General features: G+C 38.3%; 1 protein-coding gene and 1 pseudogene across 2 annotated transcripts in view; one reads left to right on the plus strand and one right to left on the minus strand.

The window, feature by feature from the left end:
* The window catches only part of GRM5 (glutamate metabotropic receptor 5), a 583,230-nt gene that overhangs the window by 88,276 nt on the left and 469,983 nt on the right, over positions 1–24,971 (minus strand). For both annotated transcript variants that reach the window (XM_061120398.1, XM_061120390.1), the window contains exons 4-6: positions 19,623–19,869; positions 15,176–15,344; positions 10,582–10,708 (exon numbers count right to left, since the gene is read on the minus strand). In XM_061120398.1, the coding sequence (XP_060976381.1) occupies positions 10,582–10,708; positions 15,176–15,344; positions 19,623–19,869 (543 nt within the window). The remainder of the gene's footprint in view (positions 1–10,581; positions 10,709–15,175; positions 15,345–19,622; positions 19,870–24,971) is intronic.
* Positions 1–24,971, plus strand: part of LOC133040554 (polyglutamylase complex subunit TTLL1-like) — a 201,340-nt pseudogene that overhangs the window by 87,991 nt on the left and 88,378 nt on the right.

Here is a 24,971-nt window from a genome sequence, read left to right on the forward strand (position 1 = left end):
AAGAGAAGTTTATAATAGTTCAACAAATGCAAATTCATTGCCTGTCCTGTGCCATTTGCTAGGCTAGGCAATCACTGACTTAGAGGATATTACTTTAAAATGTGAAAGACATTCAATAGAGGTTGGAACTTTTCCCAGATTTTCTCATTTATTTTTAAATCAGTCTATCTCTATATTCATTTCTTGTCAGTATGTTTTTAAACTTAATTAACACTAGTCAATTAAGTGATGCTAGTGGTAAATAATCCATCTGCCAGTGCAGGAGAGGCAAGAGAGGCGGGTTCAGTCCCTGGGTTGGGAAGATCCCCTGGTTAAGGGAAGGGCAACCCACTCCAGTATTCTTGCCTGGAAAATTCCATGGACAGAGAAGCGTGGCAGGCTACAGACCACATGGTCGCAAAGAGTTTGGCCCGACTTAGCGACTAAACAACAACCACCACAAAAGAGTGATAATCATTAACATAATTGAGTTGTTAATAGGTACCAAACTGTTGTGTGCTATTCAATCTCTCCAGTAATTCAGCGACTAAACAACAGGAGTGATAATCATTAATATAATGGAATTGTTAATAGGTACCAAACTATTTGTGTGCTATTTAATCTCTCCAGTAATTCTATGAACTAATTACTACTGTTACCTATATTTTTTAGGTAAGAGGAAGCTGAAGCTCAGGGAAGGGAAATTTACATTTTCTTAAAGTCACACAGTGAGTCATTGATGGCGTGTGGATTTCAACAGGTTGTGTCTGATCCAAGCCTTTTGATTTAAAGCACTGTTATTGGAAGATAATAAAGATGAATTGTTCCAGACATGTTTCACACGCAGTCAGAGATCTCAGCTATATTTTCTTACACTACACTTGTCATAAATTTTGCCTTTCTTTCTTCTTTTTTTTATAAATTTTGCCTTTCTTAGATAGCACTGGTGAGTCTATGTAACAAATGTAAGGGAAATCTATTAATAGAAAGTGCTTAGGGATCCAGGAATTCTATTGTTAAAGTATTTTTTTTACAACTGGTCACCATTATGATGTCTGATATTTAGAAAAGGATATTTTCCATAAATAGGTTTTGATAGGAAACTAAATGTGAAATAGTGATTCACTTGCTTTGAAATAGCTTGGTTATATTAGAAAAAATATTTTTGAATACACATTCCTTAGGAATATTCCTTAGAGTTTTGCTTTCTTCTTAAAAATTCTTCTCCCTTTTACCTGGTTAACTTCTCGTTTTGACATGAACTTTGGTTTGGACATGAAATTTGATTCCATTCCGTGACCTGGTTAATTTTTTTCTCGTCAATGTGATCAGCACTTACTGTCACGCAAGCAGTTTTTGTTTTTTTTCTTCCACCTTCCTTCCTTCCCTTTGTAGTTCTGGTCATTCATTCATTCTTTCCCTTGTTCCTCCTCTCTCTTTCTTATTATTAGACAAACATTAGATTAGTTTGCATATGTGCATGGCATACGTAATATATTGACATTGCTCTTTATCTGTGTGTGTCTGCCCAGGCCCTGGACCACTCGAGGGCAGGAACTGTGACTGCCTGATCACCGTGTGTCCTGTGCTTTGTTTGAGCCACACTGGGGCTATTTGCTAGTGAGCATTTCTGTCCTTTGTGCCACCAATGCAAACTTAATTATTGTATGTATTACATGTTGTCCTCTTAGTGCAGTTATTTAAGTCAGCCTTCTTCTACTGTGGATATTTGGTGCATAGAAATGGAAGGTCAGACACTTTACATGTTTATTTTAATCAAAAGAACTTGGCACAGTGTTGAAAACAGTGTAGAAAGTTGATTAACAAAAAGAACTTTTGCTGAATGAATGAGTGATAGGATAGCCAGCTTGTATAGCATGTGTTTCTATTCAGATTATAACCCAACTTAGAAGCCAAGAAATTAGAGGTCGCATTATGAAAAACTATTCCATTTAAAATACTAACAGGAGCTATTTATTACCATTGTAATTATAACGGGAAATAGATGGGGAAACAGTGGCTGACTTTATTTTTTTGGGCTCCAAAATCACTGCAGATGGTGATTGCAGCCATGAAATTAAAAGACGCTTACTCCTTGGAAGGAAAGTTATGACAAACCTACATAGCATGTTAAGAAGCAGAGACATTACTTTGCCAACAAAGGTCTGTCTAGTTAAGGCTATGGTGTTTCCAGTGGTCATGTATGGATGTGAGAGTTGGACTGTGAAGAAAGCTGAGCACCGAAGAATTGATGCTTTTGAACAGTGATGTTGGAGAAGACTCTTGAGAGTCCCTTGGACTGCAAGGAGATCGAACCAGGCCATCCTAAAGGAGATCAGTCCTGGGTGTTCATTGGAAGGACTGATGCTGAAGCTGAAACTCCAGTACTTTGGCCACCTCATGCGAAGAGTTGACTCGTTGGAAAAGACCCTGATGCTGGGAGGGATTGGGGGCAGGAGGAGAAGGGGACGACAGAGGATGAGATGGCTGGATGGCATCACTGACTCGATGGGCATGAGTTTGAGTAAACTCCGGGAATTGGTGATGGACAGGGAGGCCTGGCGTGCTGCGGTTCATGGGGTCACAAAGAGTAGGACATGGCTGAGCGACTGAACTGGACTGAATTCTAAAAAATAAGCATATTTCTTATCTAAACTTATAACAAATTTCCTCTAAAGAATCAGAAACACATAATAAATGGAAAGAGGTTTTTTTTACCCTTCCCTCATCCAAAGTGAATTGTAATAATTAAATAGGCAGCACTTTTTACAAACATTTCAAATGAAAAATATCAGAGCAACCTGGAGATAATTAACATGTAACCAGTTTGAAAGCTGATTTTTTTTCTCTTTCTATAATTTCCTGAAAAATACGGGGCTCCAAAGTGTAATTGTGAGGAGAGACATGTGGTGTAGCATAAAATGGTGGAATCACAGTGCCTGGGCTTGATTTTCCACTAGCTTTGTGACCTTGAGCAATTTATAGAATCTTCCTGGGTCTTAATTAATTCAGTTGTAAAATAATAGTATCTACCTCATAGGATTCAAAAGGATAATGCTTAAGAGAGTTAAAAATATTGGTGATGAAAAGCAATTCTTCCCATGTTTTTATTTACTCGTTAAAAAAAAAAAAAAAAAGTTCCGGGAAAAGCAGGGCACAGTGAAGAATGTAGATGAAGGCCACGTTTGTAAGAAGAGAGCAGCTCAAATGCCAGAGCTTACAGCTTGTCAGCAGTTCTGCCTCCTTGGAGCTCACCCCCTCCACCCTGCCAGGGTTCCCGCTAATTCCCTTTTGTTTGACTCTGTTCTCTTTTCTCCCCTTTAGTGCAGATACAAAGGTTCCAAAGCAATTAGGTAACTGAGGGAACCACAGGACTTCCTAGAGAATGTTCCTACTGACATTAAAATGTAGCTAGGCACTGTGCTCCTTCCCATTTTACAGCTTTGCACTTTAAGTTCTATTTCTTCATGAGTGGAAAGCAGGAGAGCATTCTTTCTGTCATAAAGCTTCCCACAACTTACTTCTTGAAAGTCATGTTGTTGTTGTTTTCTATGCTTTTTCCTTTTACTTGGGTTTGTTGGAAGGGTGCCAGAGTTGGCATACCCACCTGAAAGGGTTTCCCTGGATTTGGCTTTGGCCTGGGCAGCTCATGATCTGCTACTTATAATCCATCCTAAATTCTTTGAAGGAAAACAAAGATGCTTTCTAGTACAATATTTGCATATATCTGGTGGGGAGTTGTGTTCAGTGAAAAAGTTGTCTTGGCAGAAAACTGAAGGGAATTTTCTGAGTGCCTAGCCCAATTGTTGCCTTCCACTATTTCTTCCTCCTTCCTCTTTCAAACAAGACCTCACTGAAGTTACATTCTTGTCTCAGGGCAACAGTGACCTCCTCCTATTGACTGTAATTTCTGATCTCTTCATTGCCCTTTATTCCCACTGCACCGTCACAGTCCAAACCACCAACAGGTTCACGCTGTGACTTGCAACATCTCATTCCCGTGGTTTTCTCTCCTCCTCCTTTCAAAGTCCCCAAATGGAGTCTTTATTTTAAAATTTTATCTTTTAATATTTGATCATTTAAATAGCTCAAATAGTATAAAGTATTTTAAACAAATTTTAAACACGCAGGGAAGTGTAGAAGAAGCATAAACATCTGGATTCAACAGATATTGATATTTTGTCATTTGTTTCAAATTACATATACATACAGCTTACAGATATAATTAAAACCTCTCTTGTAAATCCTACCAGACTCCCTCCCATCTGTTTCCAGATGAAACCACTATTCCAAAATCAATATCCTTTCTACTCATGTTTTTAAACAATACTAATGCTTTACATTGACTATATGAATGATATTTATAAAGTAGTCCCATCATGATTGCAGGTTTCTCTGGTGGCTTAGTGGTAAAGAATCTGCCTGCCAATGCAGGAGACTTGGGTTCAATCCCTGGGTCAGAAGAACCTCTGGAGAAGGAAATGACAACCCACTCCAGTATTCGTATGTGGTAAATCCCACAGACAGAGGAGCCTGGTGGGCTACAATCCATAGGGCTGAAAAAGAGTCAGACAAGACTTAGTGACTAAACAACAACAGTAACAACTATCATGATTGCACTTCCTTTTCTTATTCAGTTTTTGGATATTCCTGGAAATAATACTTGCTCTGTTTAAAACTATTCTCTCTGCTCTAATGTAGACATAAGGTCAGAGAATTTTATGTTTTGGCCAGAGAAATGTTGACATTTTCAGTACTTAGAACATTGCCTGGGATAAGGAAGTGCTAGTTATGTAATTGTTGAATGAATGACTACATGACTGAATGAATATATATGATGACTCTTAATTTCCTATAGAATAAACTTTAAAATAGTTACATGCCTTATGAAGCCCTGCAAGAGATGGCCTTTGCTTGGCTTACCTGTCTCATTCCCCTATGTTCTCAGTTCCTCCTCAGTTTTTGTATTCCAGGCCCCAGACACTCTTCTCTTTCATTTGAATTTGGCCAACTTCCATCTTTAATTCTTACATGGATATGCAGTTCATTGAGGAGGCAACTTTAAACCTCATCCCAGTAGCTTCCAATGATACAGGCTCCTACACCATTCTAGTCTTCTGTTGACACTCAGCATCTTTTTACTTGTCAGTATTTAGGAAGATAATCACTATGAAGGCAGCAATCTTGTTTATCCTATTCACTGCCAACATGGATATCTGAAGATTGTTAGACAAGCTACTTGCTGTCCTTAATGAAAGTGACTTGAATTAGAAATATTGTCTATGTTCTGCCCTCATCCTCCATTTAAAAATCTTTCTTTCTTTCTTTTCTTTCTTGTTTTTCTGCCAGGTTTCCTTTCTTTCTAATTCTTCGTTCCTGGTTACTTTCAGTTTATGATGGCTATTAAAAATACTGCTAGCCTGATACTGGGGCTTCTTCAGTGGCGCTACTGGTAAAGAATCTGCCTGGACCAAGAGATGCGGGTTCGATCCCTGCATCAGGAGTATCCCCTAGAGTAGTGAATGGCAACCCACTCCAGTATTCTTACCTGGAAAATTCCATGGACAGAAAGGCCTGGTGGGCTACAGTCCATGGGGTTGCAAAGAGTCAGACACGACTGAGGGTGCATGCACACACATACACATTTATTTTAATGGAGTTATTGATGAAAATACATTCTCATAATACATTATTATATGCATCTGTATGTGTATGTGCAAAACAAGTAACCCACAATCGTACCTCTCATAAACATTTTTTCTTAACAATAGGTAACATTCATTTCAAACATCTTTCTGTGAATACATACAAGGAAATGGCTAAATATAATATAGATATTAATGTCTGCCTCTCCTAGTTGTTTTTATAGACAGTTATTTAATTCTAAGATCTCTAACTGTGCTAACAATCTTACAGAGTTGTACCGGAATTAGATTAACATTTGTATGAGGCTTCAGCCAGTTCCTGGCACACAGGAAACATTATGTGTGTGTTAGTTGCCATTATCACAATGAGGGCACTGATCCAGAGTTATCTGAGCGGTCATGTTACAGGCCAAAGTGGGGCAACGGTAAGCCAAGTGGGTAGAGAAAGACCCAAGCATCTCTGTAACAAGCTCTGGAATAGCTGAAGCCATCAGAGCAGTCTTCTGGCTTAGTTGGCAGTGCCAGGTGCCAAGTGACTTTGAATCAGAGTCAGTGAGATAGCTGCAAACAGCTATAAGCTCTTTGGAAAAGTGCTGTAGATCTTAATTAAAAGTTAAACTTCATGTACTGTCCGTGTGGAGACCTTTCCAGGTTTAGCAGTTATTCTCTCTTCTCCCCTCCCACTTTCTCCCCCCATCCCTGCATATACACACACACTCACACATATGCATGTAGCAAGAGGAAGGTCATTTCATGCTTCTGCTTGAGAAACTTCCCTGGCCCCACACAGTCTATAGGATAAGGTCCACACTCCTTAGTTAAAGCTGTCTTCAGAGGATGGCCCTAATACTTTCATCTTCTTTTTTTTAACACTCCCCATCATTTATTGCAGATTGACACACACTTATTGAGGGCCTCCTCTGTGTCAGGCATGGTGTTAGATGCTAGGGATGCAAAGATGAGTGTGATACAGTTATGTCCTTGAGAAACTAAATGATTCAGCGGTGGTGGTGGTGGTGGGGGATAAGGATACAGGACCTTAAAATCCAGTTCGAAAATGATGTAAAGAGGGAAGCAGAATTTGCTTTAGAAATACAGAATAGGGGACTTATCAGTGTCTAAGTTCAGCAAAGAAAGTATCAGAGAGAAGGTGACATCTAGGCAGAGGTGAGCAGGAATTATTCTAGTAAATAAGGCAGGGAAGGTAACACATGTACGGACAGGGAGGAATAAAATAGTGTTGCGTGTAGATGAGAGTTACAGGCAGCCCTTGATACTAGAATGTAAACTGAGAATCGTGAAGTGGTGGTGAATGAAATTAGAGAGGTCGTAGGAGGGTGAGGGAACTCGGTATGCCAGGTTGAAACACTTGGGTATATCCCATAGAGCTATGAAAACACTGGTAAGTGTTGAGCAATTAAATACAATGGACAGATCTGTATTCTGGATTCATTATCTAGTAGCAAGGTGAAAAAACAGACTTAGAGGCATGTAGCATAAATTTGGGAGTAGAGAAATAAACTGGGAGGTTACTGCAATAGTCAAATGTGAGATGCTAACTTAGCCAAGGGAAACGTTTTACAAATGAGAGGAGAGGAGGAATAAAAATATCTAGCAGTGCCAGTAGGAGAACTTGCTGAGTGACTGGATATGGGCGGCCAGGAAGAGGGAAGTGTTTATGTGACTCACTTCTTTTCGTTTGGAGAAATGAGGAGAATGATGGTGCCATTCCGAGCCTCAGTGCTGCATACTCTTTCCAATATGATCTTCTTCACTTAAAAATTTTTTAATTTATTTTTTCTTTTTCTTTTGTGGCCACACCATGCAGCAGGTAGGATCTTAGTTCCCTGAATTAAGGGGGAATTGAGCAGGAATTGAACCCGTGCCCCCTGCATTTGAAGCCTGAAGTCTTAACCCCTGGACTACCAGGGAGGTCTTCGTCTTCACTGGTTTAAAAGTGAACTTAAAGACTATGCCTCAAGATTAAACCTTTAAAATTTCTCCAGGGGTAGGTGTGCCCTTCTCCATTTTTCCATAATACTCTGCTCATTCCTCCCCTGTAGCACGTGGTCATGAATATACAGATGTAATTTTTTTGTCCTATGTTTCGTAAAACTATCACAATGAACATGGTCTACTTTTTCATTCAACAGAAAAGAATTTTATTATTACTATTTGGACTATAATAATGTGCTGGGAAAACTGGAGTTAAAAAACAGACATACTTCTTATATAATTTACCATCTTGTTGGGAAAGAGATAAGACTCTTTCCCTTTCCCAGGAGAGGTGGTTATTGTTTACATGTTTTTCTCCCACTAGATTATTAAGTTTCTTGGAAACTTAGACTAATTTTACATTTCCAGTTTTTCTATTACATTTTCTGGCACACACTCAGGCCTTAATTTGTTAAATTAATTCATACTTGAAAATCTCACAGACATCTCCAGCTGATCTTGTCTAAAACCAAACTTCTGATCTTTATCAAAAAAAGCATTTATTTCTTCAGTCCTCAAGGCAGAAGATTGGGCAGCCTTACTTAATATCCATTGCAACCAATCATCTGTATGTCCTGTTGATTCTACTCCAAAGTATATCTGAAATCTTCCAATGCACTATTCAGCCCAAGACATCAAGAACTTTTGGTGTCTGCAGTGGCAACCAGCGTTAACCACCCCATCTATCTCCCTGGTTCCCCTTTCCATTTGTCTCCAAATTATCCTCCCCCACAGCAAACAGAATAATATTTTAGAAGTATGCATCCAATCATGTTTTCTTCTTCTACTATACTCCCTGCAAAGGTTTCTCATTGCACTTAGAATTAACCACGCAAATCCTGAACCTGTTCCATGAGGCTGTATCTGAACTAGGCTCTGCTATCTTTATGACCTCTTATCACATCGTTTTCTCATTGGCTTATCCATAAATAGACCTTTTTCTTAGCCAGAAATGCCCTTCTCATTATTTTTTGATAGCTATGTCTGTATTTATCACTTAGTTTTCTGCTAATTTTCACTTCTTTAGAGAGATCTTTTATGATCACAAATTTAAATTATGTCTCCCCTGCTATATTCATTTTCTAAAAAACTTATTCTTTTGCTTCATGCTCCTTAACACAATTTGTCTGTGCCTGTGTGTGTGGCACAGGGGAGGGAGGGAGAGGGAGAGAGTCCTATCTCTCTCCCAACAAGATGGTAAGTTACGTAACAACCATGTCTTATTTTTAACCCTAGTTGTATCCAGCACATTATTCTAGTGCAAATAGTAATACTAAAATACTTTTCTACTGAATCAATGAAAAAGAAGACCATGTTTCATTGTGATAGTTTTACAAAACATAGGACAAAAGTTTACACTGGTATATTCATGTTCAAGGGGCTTAGCCATGTAGATAGTTGAATCTGTGAAATAGTTGTTCAATTTAATGATAATCCATATTGAAATTAGGAATTATGAATAGAAAAAAAGTAAAGAAATAGTATAAAGGAACAGATCACCAGTACTGATTTTTATTTCCCTCACAAGAGAACCAATCATGTTTTTTTTTTTCTTTCTTACATTTTTACTGTATGTGTGTGTGTGCATTATTTCATCTGTTTAGCCAAGTTTAATAAACACTCTGTGTCCTGCCCTGATGTGGCTCTGGGCACACCAGGATTTATGAGTATCAGAAAGCTTATCATCTGTGGTGAAAATCGGACTCACATGCTGTCACATGCTACTTGGGTGTTTTATTAAATCAGAATTTTTAATTTTTTTTTTTAAGAAAAGGGAAGTTTTCTGCATAAATACCACTCACGGAAAACTAAGTCTTAATGTGAGCTGGTCTCAGAGGGCCCAGAATCACAGGATTTTTAGAACCAGGCTTTTGCAGTAAGCTAGTACAGCTACCATGGATAATCTCTTGTCCTGTGAGAAATCCAGTCGAACACAAATGATGTTATAATCTAGCCTCTAGGAGTTTGTGTTAAATCCACCTTAATTGTAAAATGACTAGATGACCTGACCTACCAGGTGGGCCCTCTTCCTGGAATGTCCTTTTCTCTTATTTTCCTGGAAAACTTAGTTTCACAGGTCCCCTTCTTATATTTTGTGTTCACAAATCTGCATCCTTTGCTTTATTGTAATCACACTTTTACTTTTTGCCTCTCTTATTAACTTCTTGACAATAGAGTGGCATGTCTTTATTTTTATATATTTCAGTGGTAGGCAAATAGGTGCATAATATGCATTTACTAAAGGTTTATTGAATAAATTGGAAGGAAAGATGGAAGGTATCATTCTGTTTTCATATTGTAAAGATTAGAAACAGCTATAAAATATCATTTTGAGAAGACAATGACAATAATTTCCTAACATTTTTGGAGGAAAAAACTCCTAAACCAAAACATCACGAAAACAACAACAAAAAACAACCCTCCCAAAGTACCCCCCAGACCAGGGAGAGATGAGTCTTACCCTGTGTTGATATTATTTGAAAACTCATTAGTTAGAGGTTTCTGGTCTAGGTTAAGGATAAGCACTAAGAGAAACATAGGGTTTTAGACCAAATTCTACCTAATTCTGTGCTATCCTTTGGTCCTTGGACCTGTCATGATATCTTTTAGTCTCTTCCTGGCCAATGTTTCTCTCTCTATGCCTCAAATCACAGTTAACTGGGGTCCTTCCTAGCAAATTCTGGGAATATCCTGAAGATGGGCTGAAAATGCCCAGTAGACAACCTAAGGATTCTGATCCAGTTTAGCGGTGAAGGCAGGAATGTAGGCTGATTTCTCTCTGAGATACAGGACTTTCATGATTAGCCCTGGTGTTGGGAAGGCTTCTGTTCCCAAGGGAATTCTTGGTTGCATAAACAGTTCCGCCAAGATGAGGACTGCTGGGAGACGTGCCCCCCTCCCACGTCTGTGTCCTCTGCGAGTTTTGAGGGAGGTGCCTGTGCTGACACTGCGATGCATGTACCTGTGAGGTCGTCGGTGGGCCAGGACCCCAGCTGGCACGCCTTGCAGGTGTACTCATCAAAGACGTACTCATTCTCCTTGCAGGGCGTGCAGGTCCAACAGCAGCTCACTTCTCCCTTTCGGATCACCTACGGCAATATTGACATTTCTGATTATTTTTTTTCTCACATAGATAAAAATACAGCAATTTTTTATTCAAATGCACTGCTTTACAAAGCAGAAAGGGGCTTTCACATAAATTATTTCAAATGTTTTCGGTTAGGCAGTATGAATATGGATATTCTCATTTTATAAAGAAACAGGCTGAGTTTAAGCAACCAATCCAACATCATAAAACTGGCTGGAGACAGGGTCAACAATGAAATTAAGTGTAAATCTCTGGATAATTAGCTTTAGCTACCTGTATTAATGAAGTGACTGTATTTGTGCTCACAAGTAAATGTGTATACATTTCGATATGTGTATATGTAACTGAATTTCCCCCAGAGTTTGTGTCTTTCTTTGCTTCAAATTATGATTTTTTTCTTTCTGGACTTCCCTTAGCTTCCTGCCACTAGTTGAATAATTGTTAGGGGAAAAAAAGCCCTTCATGGTATGTCTATTAAAGTTTAAAAAAATCTATCTATATTGATAAAGCAATTAAGAATTTGTTTTGAATTCAGAGGCAGAAGATGCTTTTTCTGGAGATCACTTCTTAGACTGTTTCTACTAAAAATCTGGCTCAACAATTCATCCCATTCCTTCCTATTCTAGTAGTTTTGATTTGCTTGGGATGAAGAGGGATAAGGTCACTGAGACTATTATATTCCTCTTCATCTGTTTGATTTTTTTTTAAGGCAATGGAAAATAATTGAAATAATTTAACAGCTGAAAGAGTCCCAGATGTTATTCTTTAGAAATGTGTCTCTTTTTTTTTTTTCCTCCCACCAACTAGTACATGAATAGCCTCTGTGGAATAGAGGCAGCATTCATTAAACATTCCTATAAATAATTAAATCTGTGATTAATAACTAGACACAGAAGTGATTACACTTCAGATTCCTTGTCTGAGATGCTGATTCTGTTAACAACCTTTGATAATAATGTCTGGATTTCTGTAGCCAAACACGGTTGTGAACTGGCACGCCTTTCTTCTATTTTGTACTGTCCCTTGTGCTGACTTTTGGCACTCAGCAATACAAGTAGGAAATGATGACAAAAGTACCTGAAACATCCTTTCCCTAAAATAACCAGATAAATGAGGCAAAATTGCTAATCAGACCTGCTTCATTTATCCAAAGCTTCCTTCATAAGAATATTGACTGTTTACAGGTAATTTAGTGCATACCATATGGTGGCATCTCATTGAAACTTTGGAATAGCTCTGCATAAGGTAGCTAGTTTTATTTTATTCATTTTTGGGGGGGGAGGAGAAAACTAAAGCTTAGAGAGTTCGCACAACATGTGGGTAAATTAGAGATCAAATAATGTCTGTTGGACTTTGAGGTCATGCTCATAAATATTGAGCCTTATTGGTTTATATAAAGATAGGGTTCATGATATTTTGAAATAGGTGGAGGAAAGAGAATCAAGGTACCAAAGTTCCAGTCTTACTTATGGTGTTGTTCAGTCGCTCATTTGTGTCCGACTTTTTGTGACCCCACGGAACGGTAGCTCACCAGGCTCCTCTCTCCCTGTGATTCTCTAGACAAGAATACAGGGTTGCCATTGCCTCCTGCAGGGGATCTTTCCAACCCAGAGTTTGAACCCAGGTCTCTTGCATTGGCAGGCACATTCTTTACCACTGAGCCACCAGGGAAGCCGTCTTACTTAGAGCCACTAAATAATTGTGTAGCCTGGAGCAATCTCCCAGCTGATTCTCTTTCTTCCAACCAAGATTAATGCTTTTCACTCTAAACCTGTGTTTAGAGTCCCCTGAAGATTAAATCCATAGAGAAGGGAATGGCATTCTTGCCTGGAAAATTCTGAGGACAGAGAAGCCTGATGGTCTATAGTCCATGGGGTTGCAAAGAGTCAAGCACAGCTGAGCGGATCGAGTATCACGATGATTTGTAAACTGTGTGTGTGTTAGTCACTCAGCTGCATCTGACTCTTGTGACACCATGGACTGTAGCCCGCCAGGCTCTTCCGTTCCATGGGATTCTCCAGGCAAGAACACTGGAATGGGGAGCCATTCCCTTCTCCAGGGAATCTTCCCAACCCAGGAATGAAAGCCAGGTCTCCTGCACTGCAGGCAGATTCTTTACCATCTAAGACACCAGGGAGGCCCTTGTAAACTGTCGAATACTTTTAAATATTAACTATTTTATTAGTAATATACATATAAATACCCACATAGAGATACGGATTTCATTTTCAGGGTATTTTCAACCACACTTAGTAAAAAACTATCATTAGGACAGTTACTAGATTTTGTCATGCAAGGAGGCACATTTCAAATGCTGAAGGATTCTTAGCAGCCTGGCAAACAAAAGCACTTGCATTTTTCCTCTTAGAAATATGCTGACTTTCTGTGATTCAACTTGCATGGCTTTATAAATTTCAGTTTTTTACCAGAATAAGCTCATGACCTTTTCCAAGATTAATTCCAGTTATTGCCATCTTTTTTGAATTAATAGTGACAATGTAATGTCTTCTTCTGATCATTAAGAACTGATTTGTTTTACCTTTTTTCACTTGTTATATATGTTCTGTTTCATACTCATTTTGAATACAAGAGGTGGTGACAATTCTCTTTCAGACCAATTTCCAGTCATTTTGAACACCTTGGAAGTAGTGTGCTTTCCTTATGATTAACAATATATAAAATATTTGACCCTTTGCCAGACTAAGTGTCCTTTCATGGACCCTAAATTAACAAATCTGATCAATGCTGTGAGGTGTTGAGATCATTAGGGAAGCTGTTCAATGACCATGTTAAGCCATATCAAGAAAGTGTAGTCAGTTATATATTTAATGGAGTGAAAATGAGATCTGGTTAGGAAAATAGAATTTGGGATTAAAAAAGACTACATAAACATTACAAGAAATTAACTAGTATTGAAAATATGGTAACAGGGAGTTAAGTTCTTCCACTGGGTAAGTTATTCCCAGGAGAAAGGGGTAGAAAAGCATATATAAAGAAATCTCTTGAAACAAGATTCAACATTTTGAAGTTACAGGTTCAAACTATATTGCTGTGAAGGGTCAAAACAGACCACTTCCATGTGGTAATATTTACAAGCTAATCTTTATATGGGAAGGACTGGAAATTATGGACAATTGATATTTTAAGTGAGTCTAAAAAGAGTTTCACATGAAGAATTTAATTGCAAGATGACTGGTTGGCCAAGATGCAGGTGGTCACTGAATATTAGAAGTTGGCAACCTTTTTCTACAAAAGACCAGATAGTAAATATTTTTGGCTTATGGTTGATAGCCAGGGCTGATCAAGGCTACCTCAACAATGTTTCTTTCAAATACCTCCCCACCCACTTTCCATTCTCACTGTTTCTTCCATAATTCAGGGCCCTTGTCACCACGGTTGCAGTGTTCTTTTAACTTGTCTCTTCTTTCTTTATTCATTTCTCATAACTCTTCTCATGAATCTTCACTACTCAGACGGTAAAGAATCTGCCTGCAATTCAGCAGACTTGGGTTTGATCCCTGGGTCAGGAAGATCCCCTAGATCTCCAGTATTCTTGCCTGGAGAATCCCATGGACAGAGGGGCCTGGTGGGTCACAGTCCACAGTTTTGCAAAGAGTTGGACATGACTGACTAACACTTTGGCCTTCATATGTCAGCATCTTGGACAAAATTTTTTCAGACTCCTGGTTAAAAGGAAGTTCAACCTGTTTAGTATGGTATCTAGAACTCTCCACAAGTGGCTTTAATCTATCATTGCAGCTTTCTCTTTCACAGTAACCATTTAGAGCACTGTACCCTAGCTTAATTCACTGTTATTCCAGAACAATCTGACCACTCCTGTACTTTTCCTGTTGTTCTTCTCTCTATACGATTGACGACTTCTCTGCATCCCTCTCTGATATCATATCCACTTTTCATGGTTCAATGTCTGACATTTTACTGAGAAGACATTTGTTCCTTTCTTCTGTAAGAACTTATTTAAGCTCCCTATTATTTTCTTTCTTTTAATGAAGTCATCAAATTTTATATAACATTACTTCTCTGTGCCCACACTGTTTTTCCTCATCGAGACTATTAATCTTGTGAGAGTAAATGTGTCTTACTTATTTTTGCCCCACGGATGTAAACTATTACATTAGAGGGGTTTGATAAATATTTGTTGTTAATTAGAAATTGATGTCAATTCCAGCTGTGAACTCTTTATTCCCAGGAAGCATGTCTTCTAAAGGCTTACATGAGTAGACAGGGTGTAAGCATGACTCATGAGCTGGTTCAGTCAGTCCAACTGACTGAACTGGTTTTACTAAGTATTGAAAGGACTTAATAAGAAAAGAATTAAATGTTTTTGACATTAGAAGCTTACTGTGGAAAAGGCAAAACAAAAGTCTCAACTTGTTAAAAACATTCAGTGATAATGAATACTTTTGAACTTACAACAAAAATGAAAGAAACACAGGCTCTATTTTACCTTTATCTGGCCTTTTTCACATGGTTCGCTGCACACAGATCTGATGATGTGGCTTTTCTTGGCCCATACTTCATCATCATCCATTTTTAATTCTCCATTGTCCCAGCTTCCAACATTGATATAATCAAAATAATCTTTTCCCATTTCTTTGAAGTTCATTATTTCATACCTTAGAAACAAGAATATAATAATTATTCAGCTAAAATATAAACATTCAGCTATGAAAAAGCAGTAGATTTCTATCCTCCAAAATGTACCTATTGTCATATTAGTGACACTGGAATTTTCCATGACAGTACACTTAGAATAACAAAAAGCCTGTCTGTTTCACTTTCTCTTCAGAGACCTTTTTTTTTTTTTTTTTTTTAAAAACTTTCAAGCTAACACCTGAAATAGAAAATAATCCCATGTGAGAAGGTGACTTGACCTCAGCATGATGAAAGACAGTTTTGGAATAACTTCAAGAAGTTTAAAGAAGTACTTCTTTAGGCTTCTTAAAAAGACAGCAAGGTTTTCATCTCCTCTGAAATAAAATGATAAATTTCCTTTGTTAACTAAGTGAGAAATTTGGTAAATCTTTAATCTTAGCTTCAGGTTTAGAGCATGTGGAGGTAATTTGGATAGGACCTGATCCTTTCATATTTTATCCTTTATCAATGGTTAAACTCATTGTATAAAGACACTTTAAGGAATGATGTTTAAAATAGTTATGAAAATTGATAGCTTCTAAAGTACCTTATGCAATGTAGAAATGCTGGAAGGTACTAGTACCTTGTGAATTCTCAGCCTTTATCATCTATTGTTCTCAGGCCATGTTGTCTGTTTCATATACTCATACTTACAAACCCCTACAATATAATGTTTATATTTTTGCTTTGTACTCAGTCTGATGTGGATTCTCCATGTCCTCTGCTCAGTTATGGTTATTCCCAGGCATCAACATGTGTGTGTGTGTGTGTGTGTGTGTGTGCGTGCATGCGTGTGTCTGACTCTTTGCGACCCCATGGATTGTATCCCTCTAGGCTCCTCTGTCCATGGGATTCTTCAGGCAAGAATACTGGGGCAAGTTGCCATTTCCTCCTCCAGGGGATCTTCCCGACTGAAGGATTGAACCCAAGTCTACTGCCTTCATCTCCTGCAATGGCAGGCAGATTCCTTACCCCTTGAGCTACCTGGGAAGCCCCGGGTGCAACAGGGCCTCTTAAACCTTATTTTCCAGTGGACTTCCTATTTATCTATTGGGGTCGGAAAACTTTGGCTATAAAGGGACAGATAGTAAGTATCTTAGGCTTTTTGAGATGGCTTCTACTGAAACTACGCAACACTGTCAGAGCAGTGTGAAAGAGTCATAGACAGTATCTAAACAAATGAGACTTCTTGCTGTTATGTAGTTGTTAAGTTGTGTCCGATTGTTTGCGACCCCATTAGGCTCCTCTCTCCATGGAATTTTCCAGGCAGGAATACTGGCATGGGCTGCCCTTTCCTACTCCAGGGGATCTTCCCAACCCAGGGATCAAACCTGCATCCTCTGCACCAGGCAGATTCTTTACCACTGAGTCACCAGGAAAGTCCAAAATAAATTAAACTGTGTTCCAGGAAAACCTTATTTACAAAAACAGCAGACCTGATTTGGCCTGTGGAGCACAGTTTGCCAAACTGTGATCTATCCCGTTGGTGGTAAATAGTAAAGGTCCATATTTCTTGTCTATAATTTTAAAATCCTTAGAGCTCTTAAAAACCATAAGTTTTTTCATAATGCACATGGCAGCAAATCATGACCCGTTCTGAACTTACCTAGTGACAGAACTTGACCCACAGTGTCATGAGACTATTTATACGTCATTTATCACACTTAACTGCGAATATGCATATGTTTTGCAGTAGAAATATTAATGCATTGTTTAAGGAGTGCTGCTCCACAGTATGCTGGAGGCATTATATGACTGTCAACTTGTAAATCAAAAATTCAGAATTCTGTAACACACTTGGCCCAAGGGTTTTGTTGAAGAACTGTATACTGATAATAGTCTGGTTATGTGAGACTTAAAAACAATGATTGAATTTGAGTCTCTAACAATCTGTAATTATGTGTGCCAGACTAAGTTGTTACCTCTCCTAGCTTCCCCTGTTTAGGATCTTCCTCTCATGACCCCAGCATTTTAGGGGAACCCCTAATCACCCTAGTCTCCTCTGTTTTATAGCCCAGGTTGAAATGCCTTTGATCCAGCTGCAACTTTTACTCCAGAGAAATAACAACGCAGTGCCTACAATACATTTCCAGGAGAATAGGGGCTTTTTTATTTTGATACTGCAATTGGCAGGCTGTTGTATCAGGTTAGGAGTTGAAGTCCAGAAGATGAGTTAGAATCTTGACTCTATTGTGTATTAGGCTGTATCTTTGGGCAAGTCATTTAACCTCTGTAAGCCTCAGTTTGTGAGCCTTCGGCTAGAAAAGAGTATGATAATATTACCTACCTCATAGGATTAAAATGTAGAGGATTTAGCTAAGTGTTTGCCTCAGAACATACACTCAGTAAATATAAGTTGTAATTATCTTGTAACTATCACTGGATTCATTGGAAAAAACAGAAAATTTGCAAACCACTTTTTTCTGAGTTTGGCTTGTATGCTCAGGGGCCAGTTCTGCTCATTTATTAGTAGATTACTGTAATATCCAACCTTAGTAATGAATGAGAGGTCTCTAAAGAACAGTGAGTTCCCAGAAATTGTTTGGAAAATATTATGGATATTGTCCATGAGAGAATACTTTTAAATCTCATCTGAGTCTTAAAGAGATTCCTGTTCTGCAAATGATTGTGAATGAGACAGTAATGTTCAGATCTGTTAAGCTTTCCCACTGGAATGGAGCTGAGCCATCTGAGCTAGTTCTTCATTGTCTGGTTTCTGGAACTGACTTAGGTACATGTCATGAAAACTATTTGAATGGATGGAGCTGCAGTCCACAAAGGCTATGAACAAACCCCAAGCTGACGTCAGTGTTCCAGGGAGGTACACATGAATAATAAATCCACGGGGAGATGTCAGAGCCCAGCCTTGACCTGACCCCACAGCCTGAGCTCATTCATTGACCTGCCCTAAGAAGTTCTGGAGAAGGAAATGGCAACCCCTTCCAGTATTCTCGCTTGGGAAATCCAATGGACAGAAGAGCCTGGCAGGCTACCGTCCATGGGGTCACAAATGACATGACTTAACAACTAAACACCAAACACCAAGATGTCTTACAACGAATGCGAAGCTCTCTTTGGCCCCGAGTAAATGCTTACATTTCTGCCAAGTAGAAAACAATATATGAAAAGTCTTATCTTGGCAAACAGCTTGCATGGAGCAGTACTCATCAACTCGCTAGAACAGAGAAAGTATCCAGCTTTCCTCTTGGCTGCGTGACTTGGAACTCCTGTCACGTAGAAGTTCAGCTTGTGAGATAGTAACAGCTGCATCAGGGACAAACTCCAGCTCAGATCAGGCATATGGAACAAGCTAGACCAAGATGGCTGGTACCATGTGTGGGCACATGGCGTGTGAGTCATGGAGGGACTCATGGGACTTTCTCTTGGCAGGATTAGCTGCAAACAGAGTGTGAACACACCCTCTCCAGGCATACCTGGCAAGCAAAACCTGTGGCTAGAAAAATAGCAGGGGTTTTACAGTGGCCAACCCAAGGACCCTGACTGTCCTAATGCAGGGCAGGTCGAAGACTCAGCCCTGCTATAAGTCAGAATGTCACTTCAGTGACATTATCCCTGATGCATTAAAAGTCTCACATGAAGAGTCACTTAAGAATTTAGAGTCTTAGATGTGAAAGATGGTAAGTTCTAGGTACTTAATGACTTCCCTGGAGGCTGGCCTATAATTATGAGTGAGTTCATATTTCTCAGGCTCCTCTCTATAAGTGAAATGTAAAATTTTAGAGAAAAAGGCCATTTAGTCCTCAAGAAGGGAGAAAGTGTTCCAGCTGCAGGATTCTAAAAGAAAATATGACGTGTAACTTACTGTACCTACAACAAACCATAGAATAACACCTCAATCCTGTTTCTAGATTACCAGAAATGGAATTCTTCCAGTTTCATAATAGTTCTGTGACCCAAGAAGAGATCAGAATACATAGAATAACAGGGCAAGTATGTACAGAGAAACCATGAACTGGCTTTTAATTATCCATCTATACTGTGAGGCTCCTGCCTTTAAGTTTGGGTCTCTGAAGTGTGGCGATGGTTCCAAGAACACGTTTTAGACATCAGTGTTTATACTTTTTCCTGGCCACTGGAAATGGGGCTTCCTCTCTCCATCTTGACTCACTCTGTGATGTCAGAACTAAGCAAACATATCCGGGAAGCATAGATAAACCACCGAGGAGAGAAACAGGCCCCACAGGATCAAGAGACAAATCGATCAGTCTCTATTGTCCAGAGGAGAACTGTAACAGTACCTTCCTGGAGAGTCTCCATTCTCATCAAATAGGATCATGTCTCCAGAAACCCCAGTAAAATTGGTTTTCATCAGAGAGTCCAAAAGTTTTCGTCCATCAATTGGCTTCATGGCATCACAGAGGCCCGCGTAGCCTGGACAGAGGGACATCTGCATGTTGTGGAGCCCATAGGCCATGGAATAGATTGCATTGATCACAAATCCCATTTTGGAGTCTTGCACATGATGTGTTCTCAGAGTCAGAGAACCTATGGGAAAACAAATTAGGGATAAACTTTGAGATTTAATCCTACTACAGCTCTTTATGGATTCTGAATAATTTGACAATGCATTAGAACAATTTATAAGAATTAGAACCAGAGGAAATACCAAGAACAGGTGCTAAAATAGTATTCCTAATACTACTAGTATTCCTAATTCTCTTCTGTATTCACATTTTTCCCTAAGACCTTAAGGACCTGAATCCCCTCCAGTACCAAGATTCATTTCCTCTGTTACCAAATTCTGGGGATGGATGGAGTATAGCACTCCATCAAATTCCACAAAATTTATCTTAAGGGCACATTAATCTACCAAGTACTTAGCTGTGATAGTATACTTTCTTTGTTTAGATATCCTCAACAAATCTCCAGTTTCCAAATTATTAAGTCTTAGCTGAGCAAAGTAGATACCCTATTATCTTGCCTCAACTTACCCAGTTGGATTTATCACCTACTATTTTCAACCTCAAAGTATATGTGCTCCATAAATTGACCTATTTGGAAATTCTGAAATACAATATTTAAGCCCCATTAATTCATCCATTAATTAAATATTTACTGGAGCCTGAGTATACATAAAGCTCTGTGTACAGTAATCTAAGGAAAATATAAAAATGAATGGAGATGGATTCTGCACTTAAGAGGAGACTTGTTCAGTAATAGAGACAAATTATGTAAAACTGAAAGGCAGAAGGTAATAAATCTATAACAGATGTGGAGTTAAAGTCCATTGAGGTCCAAAGTGGGGACAGTCACTTCCAATGGAGGGCCCTTGGGAATATTTCATTAAAGAACTAACATTTGGGATGAATTATTGGTTAAACAAATATGGAATGAGTTCCTGTTAGTTCTGACTTCTCAGAACTTGCTGAAAGTGGGGAACATAATGTAGAGTAAAATAGACATGATTATTGTTCTTGTTTACTTAGAGTCTAGAGGGCAGTGAGCATCTAAGCAGCTGAGTGCTAGGGCAGGACTGAATAGGGAGGAGCGCTAGACCAAGAAGCTCACTGATGCTGAGCACTGTGGCTTAGTGTCTGCTGGATGAAGAGTGGGGGAAAGCAAGTTTGAAGGTTCACAGATGAGATCAAACACACTCTGTTTGGGAAACTTTAAAAAGGTTGGAATGTTTGGAATGTAGGGTAGGAGGTAGGAGAATGAGGAGAACTAAAAGAGTAGAGGAAGGCAGGATTGCTTAAACCAGATTAAGAGCCCTAGGATCTTTTGTTGTGTTTAAAACAGGAAGAAACGTGGTCAGATTTCTAATTTAGAAAGATCAATCTGACTACATTGGAGAAACATTTAAAGGGTTACAGGAGTGGAGTCAGGAAGACCCATTAAGTGGTAATGCAGTGATCCCAGGGACAGGTGAAAATGCCTTTGCTGAGGGCAGAGGTCATGATTATGGGCAGAAGTATCTAGGAGATGGAATCTACTACCAGGCCTGGTGATGGAGGAATGGAGAGGAGTGAAACATGTAGGAAGAACATGGGTATAACATAAAAGTAACAGATGAGGTAAAGACAGAACATTTCTTATGGGGAAGAGTTTTTATTTAAGAGAGAGATATAGGAACTCTCCAAAGATGACATGATTTTTTATGACTGTCAAATGGTACTCAGGCTCCTGGGGAAGCCAGCATGGTTCATCCTGACACAAGTGTAAGATGGGTAATCTTGTTTCCATCTCAGGACAAGACATTGGCCCTAGGCTACTTTCCAACCAAATCTTACAATTTCCTTTTCTACACAGACTCGATTCACACTTTGACATCTCACCTCATACTGCTGGAAATGCCATTGTTCTAGGTGCTAAGTCAATACTTGGGAGTCACTTTTAACTTTTTTTCTTTCCTTCATTCACTGTCTGCTTTTATTTGATCTATCTTGAAAATATATCCAGAATTAAATTATTTGATGCAAATCTACTTCTGTCAGGTTCAAGATATATATCCTGTCTGGATTACAGCAATAGTCAGTTAACCAGATACTTTCTTTCCACCTTAAACTATTCTGAGGAGAAGGGGACAGCAGAGGATGAGATGGTTGGATGGCATCACCAACTCAATGGACATGGCTTTGGGTGAACTCCAGGAGTTGGTGATGGACAGGGAGGCCTGGTGTGCCGCAGTTCATGGGGTCGCAGAGTCAGACATGACTGAGCGACTGAACTGAACTGAACTGATACCCACTCCAGTAAGTTTCTAATGCAATAGTTATAAAAATATTCTTAAAATAAGAGTCAGATTATGATACTCCTCTGATCAGGCTTTCTAGTGGCTCCATTATTACTGAAAGAAAAAGCCAATGTCCAGGCCATGACTTCCAAAGACAAACAGGATTTTGACTCATGATAGTTCACCCCTTATTCTTCTGACTCCTAATATTCTTTATTTAAATTATTCCTCCCTGAATAGTTAGCAAGAAAGGGCAACTAATTACATACAATTAAGAATGTTAAAAGACTAATATTAAAATAATCTGTACCTATTAATACAATAAGGATTTGAGGGATACACAAAATTTCAAACTGTAAAATATGACATCAGAACCCTAAAATAGTGGGGGCTGGTGGTGGTAAAAGCATAAGCTTGTTAAAATGCATTTGAACTTATGATATCACTAACTTAAAATAGTCATCTATAAATATAAATTGTTATATAGGAACCTCATGGTAACTACAAACCAAAAACCTATATAATAGATACACACCAAAAAGAGAAAAGATTCTGAACATAACATAGCAGTTATAAAATCAGAAGAGAGAAAGGAAAAAGGAACAAAAAAGAACTATGGAACAACCCCAAAATAATTAACCAAAAGGCAATAAGCTAATTGCTGTTGTGGTTTAGTTGCTAAGTTGTGTCAGACGCTTTTGTGACTCTATGAACTGTAGCCCACAAGGCTCATCTGTCCTTGGGATTTCCCAGGCAGGGATACTGGAATGGGTTGCCATTTTCTTCTCCAGGGGATCTTCCTGACCCAGGGATCAAACCCATGTCTCCTCTATTGGCAGGCAGATTCTTTACCATTGAACCACCAGGGAAACCCAAAAAGTGAATACTTATCAATAATTCTTTAAATGTAAAGGGACTTTAGTCCATATATGTTCCAATCAAAACACAGAGAATGAGTGGCTAGAAATACAAGACCCATGTATACATTGTCTATAAGAGATTCACTTCAGATCTAAAGACACATGGAGTGAAAGTGAGGGGATGGAAAAAGATATTCCATGCAAATGAAAATGAAAAGAAAGCTGAGGTAGCAATACTTGAAACAGACAAAATGGATTAAAACAAAGACTGTAACACTAGACAAAGAAGGACATTACTTAATGATAAAGGGATCAATCCAAGGTGAAGATATAACAATTATAAATACATATCTACTTAAAATAGAAGCATCTCAATATATAAAGCAAATAACTGACACACATAAAAGGAGAAACTGACAGTAATTCAATAGTAGGAAAATGCTTTAAGACTTCACTTAAATCAATGGACAGATTATCCAGACAGAAAGTCAGTAATTATTGGCCTTAGATGATATATTAGACCAGAATGATTTAATAGCTACATATAGAACATTCCATCCAAAAGCAACATTCTTTTCAAGTGCACAGGGAACATTACTTAGGATAGAACACACACTAGGCCAGAAAACAAGCCTTAATAAATTTAATATTTATGAGATAAATAAATAAAATTCTGACCATAACAGTATGAGACTAGAATTTGACTACAGGAAAAAACTACAAAAAAATACAAACAGCTGGAATCTAAAGAATATGAAAATAAACAACAGTCAATGAATAAGTCAGAGGAAATTATACTTAGAAATAAGTGAAAAATGGAAAATAACGATTCAGCTCTAAGGAACACAGCAAAAGCAGTTCTAAGAGGAAAGCTGATTATGATACAGGCCTACAACAGGAAACAAGAAAAGGCCAAGTTAACAACCTAAATTTACACCTAAAGTAACTAGAGGAAAAGGTCAAACAAAACCCAGAATTAGTAGAAGATACATAAGATCAGGATGAAAATAAATTAGAGACTAAGAAAAATAGAAAAGGTTAATGAAATTAAGAGGTGGTTTTTTAAAAATAAGCAAAATTGAGAAAACTTTATTCAGATTAATCAAGCAAAAAAAAGAGAAGTGGCCTAAATAAATAAAATATGAATAAGTTACATTTAACACCACAGAAATAGAAAGGATCACAGGAGATTACTATGAATAAGAATATGGCAATAAAATGGACAAACTAGAAGAAATGGATAAATTTCTAGAAATGAGCAATCTCCTAAGATTTAATAAAGATGAAATAGGAAATATGAACAGACCGATTACAGGTAATGAAACTGAATCAGTCACTAAATAAAAAACTCTTAAGCAACAAAAGACTGGGACCAAATGGCTTGCCAGGTGAATTCTATAAAACATTTAAAAGAAGAATTAAAAACCTATCCTTCTCAAACTATTTCAAAAAATTTAAGAGAAAGGAACACTTCTGAACTCATTCTAAGAGGCTAGTTTCACCCTGATACCAAAGCTAAAGACACGACATATACACAAAAGAAAATTACAGACCAGTATCGCTAATAAACATAGATTCAGAAATCCTCAATAAAATACTAGAATGTAGAATTCAAAAGTACATTAAAGGGATTAAAGGGATATCATGATCAAGTGGGATTTATTCTAGGGATGCAAGGATGTTTCAATATTCATAATCAATGTGACAACACCACATTAACAAATTAAAGTAATATGATTGTCTTTATAGATGCAGAAAAAACTTGACAAAATTCAACATCCATTAAACTCCAAAAAGTGGTGTAGAGGGAATATACCTCAACATAAGGGTCATATTGGACAAACCCATAGCCAACCTCCATTGACCATTTTATCTACTACTGTAGGGCAAGAATCCCTTAGAAGAAATGGAGTAGCCCTCCTAGTCGACAAAAGAGCCCAAAATATAGTACTTGGATGCAGTCTCAAAAACAACAGAAGGATCTCTGTTCATTTCCAAGGAAAACCATTCAGTATCATAGTAATCCAAGTCTATGCCCCGACCAGTAGTGTTGA

Source organism: Dama dama, chromosome 2 (genome assembly GCF_033118175.1).
Source record: "Dama dama isolate Ldn47 chromosome 2, ASM3311817v1, whole genome shotgun sequence".
Classification (NCBI taxonomy): Eukaryota; Metazoa; Chordata; class Mammalia; order Artiodactyla; family Cervidae; genus Dama; species Dama dama.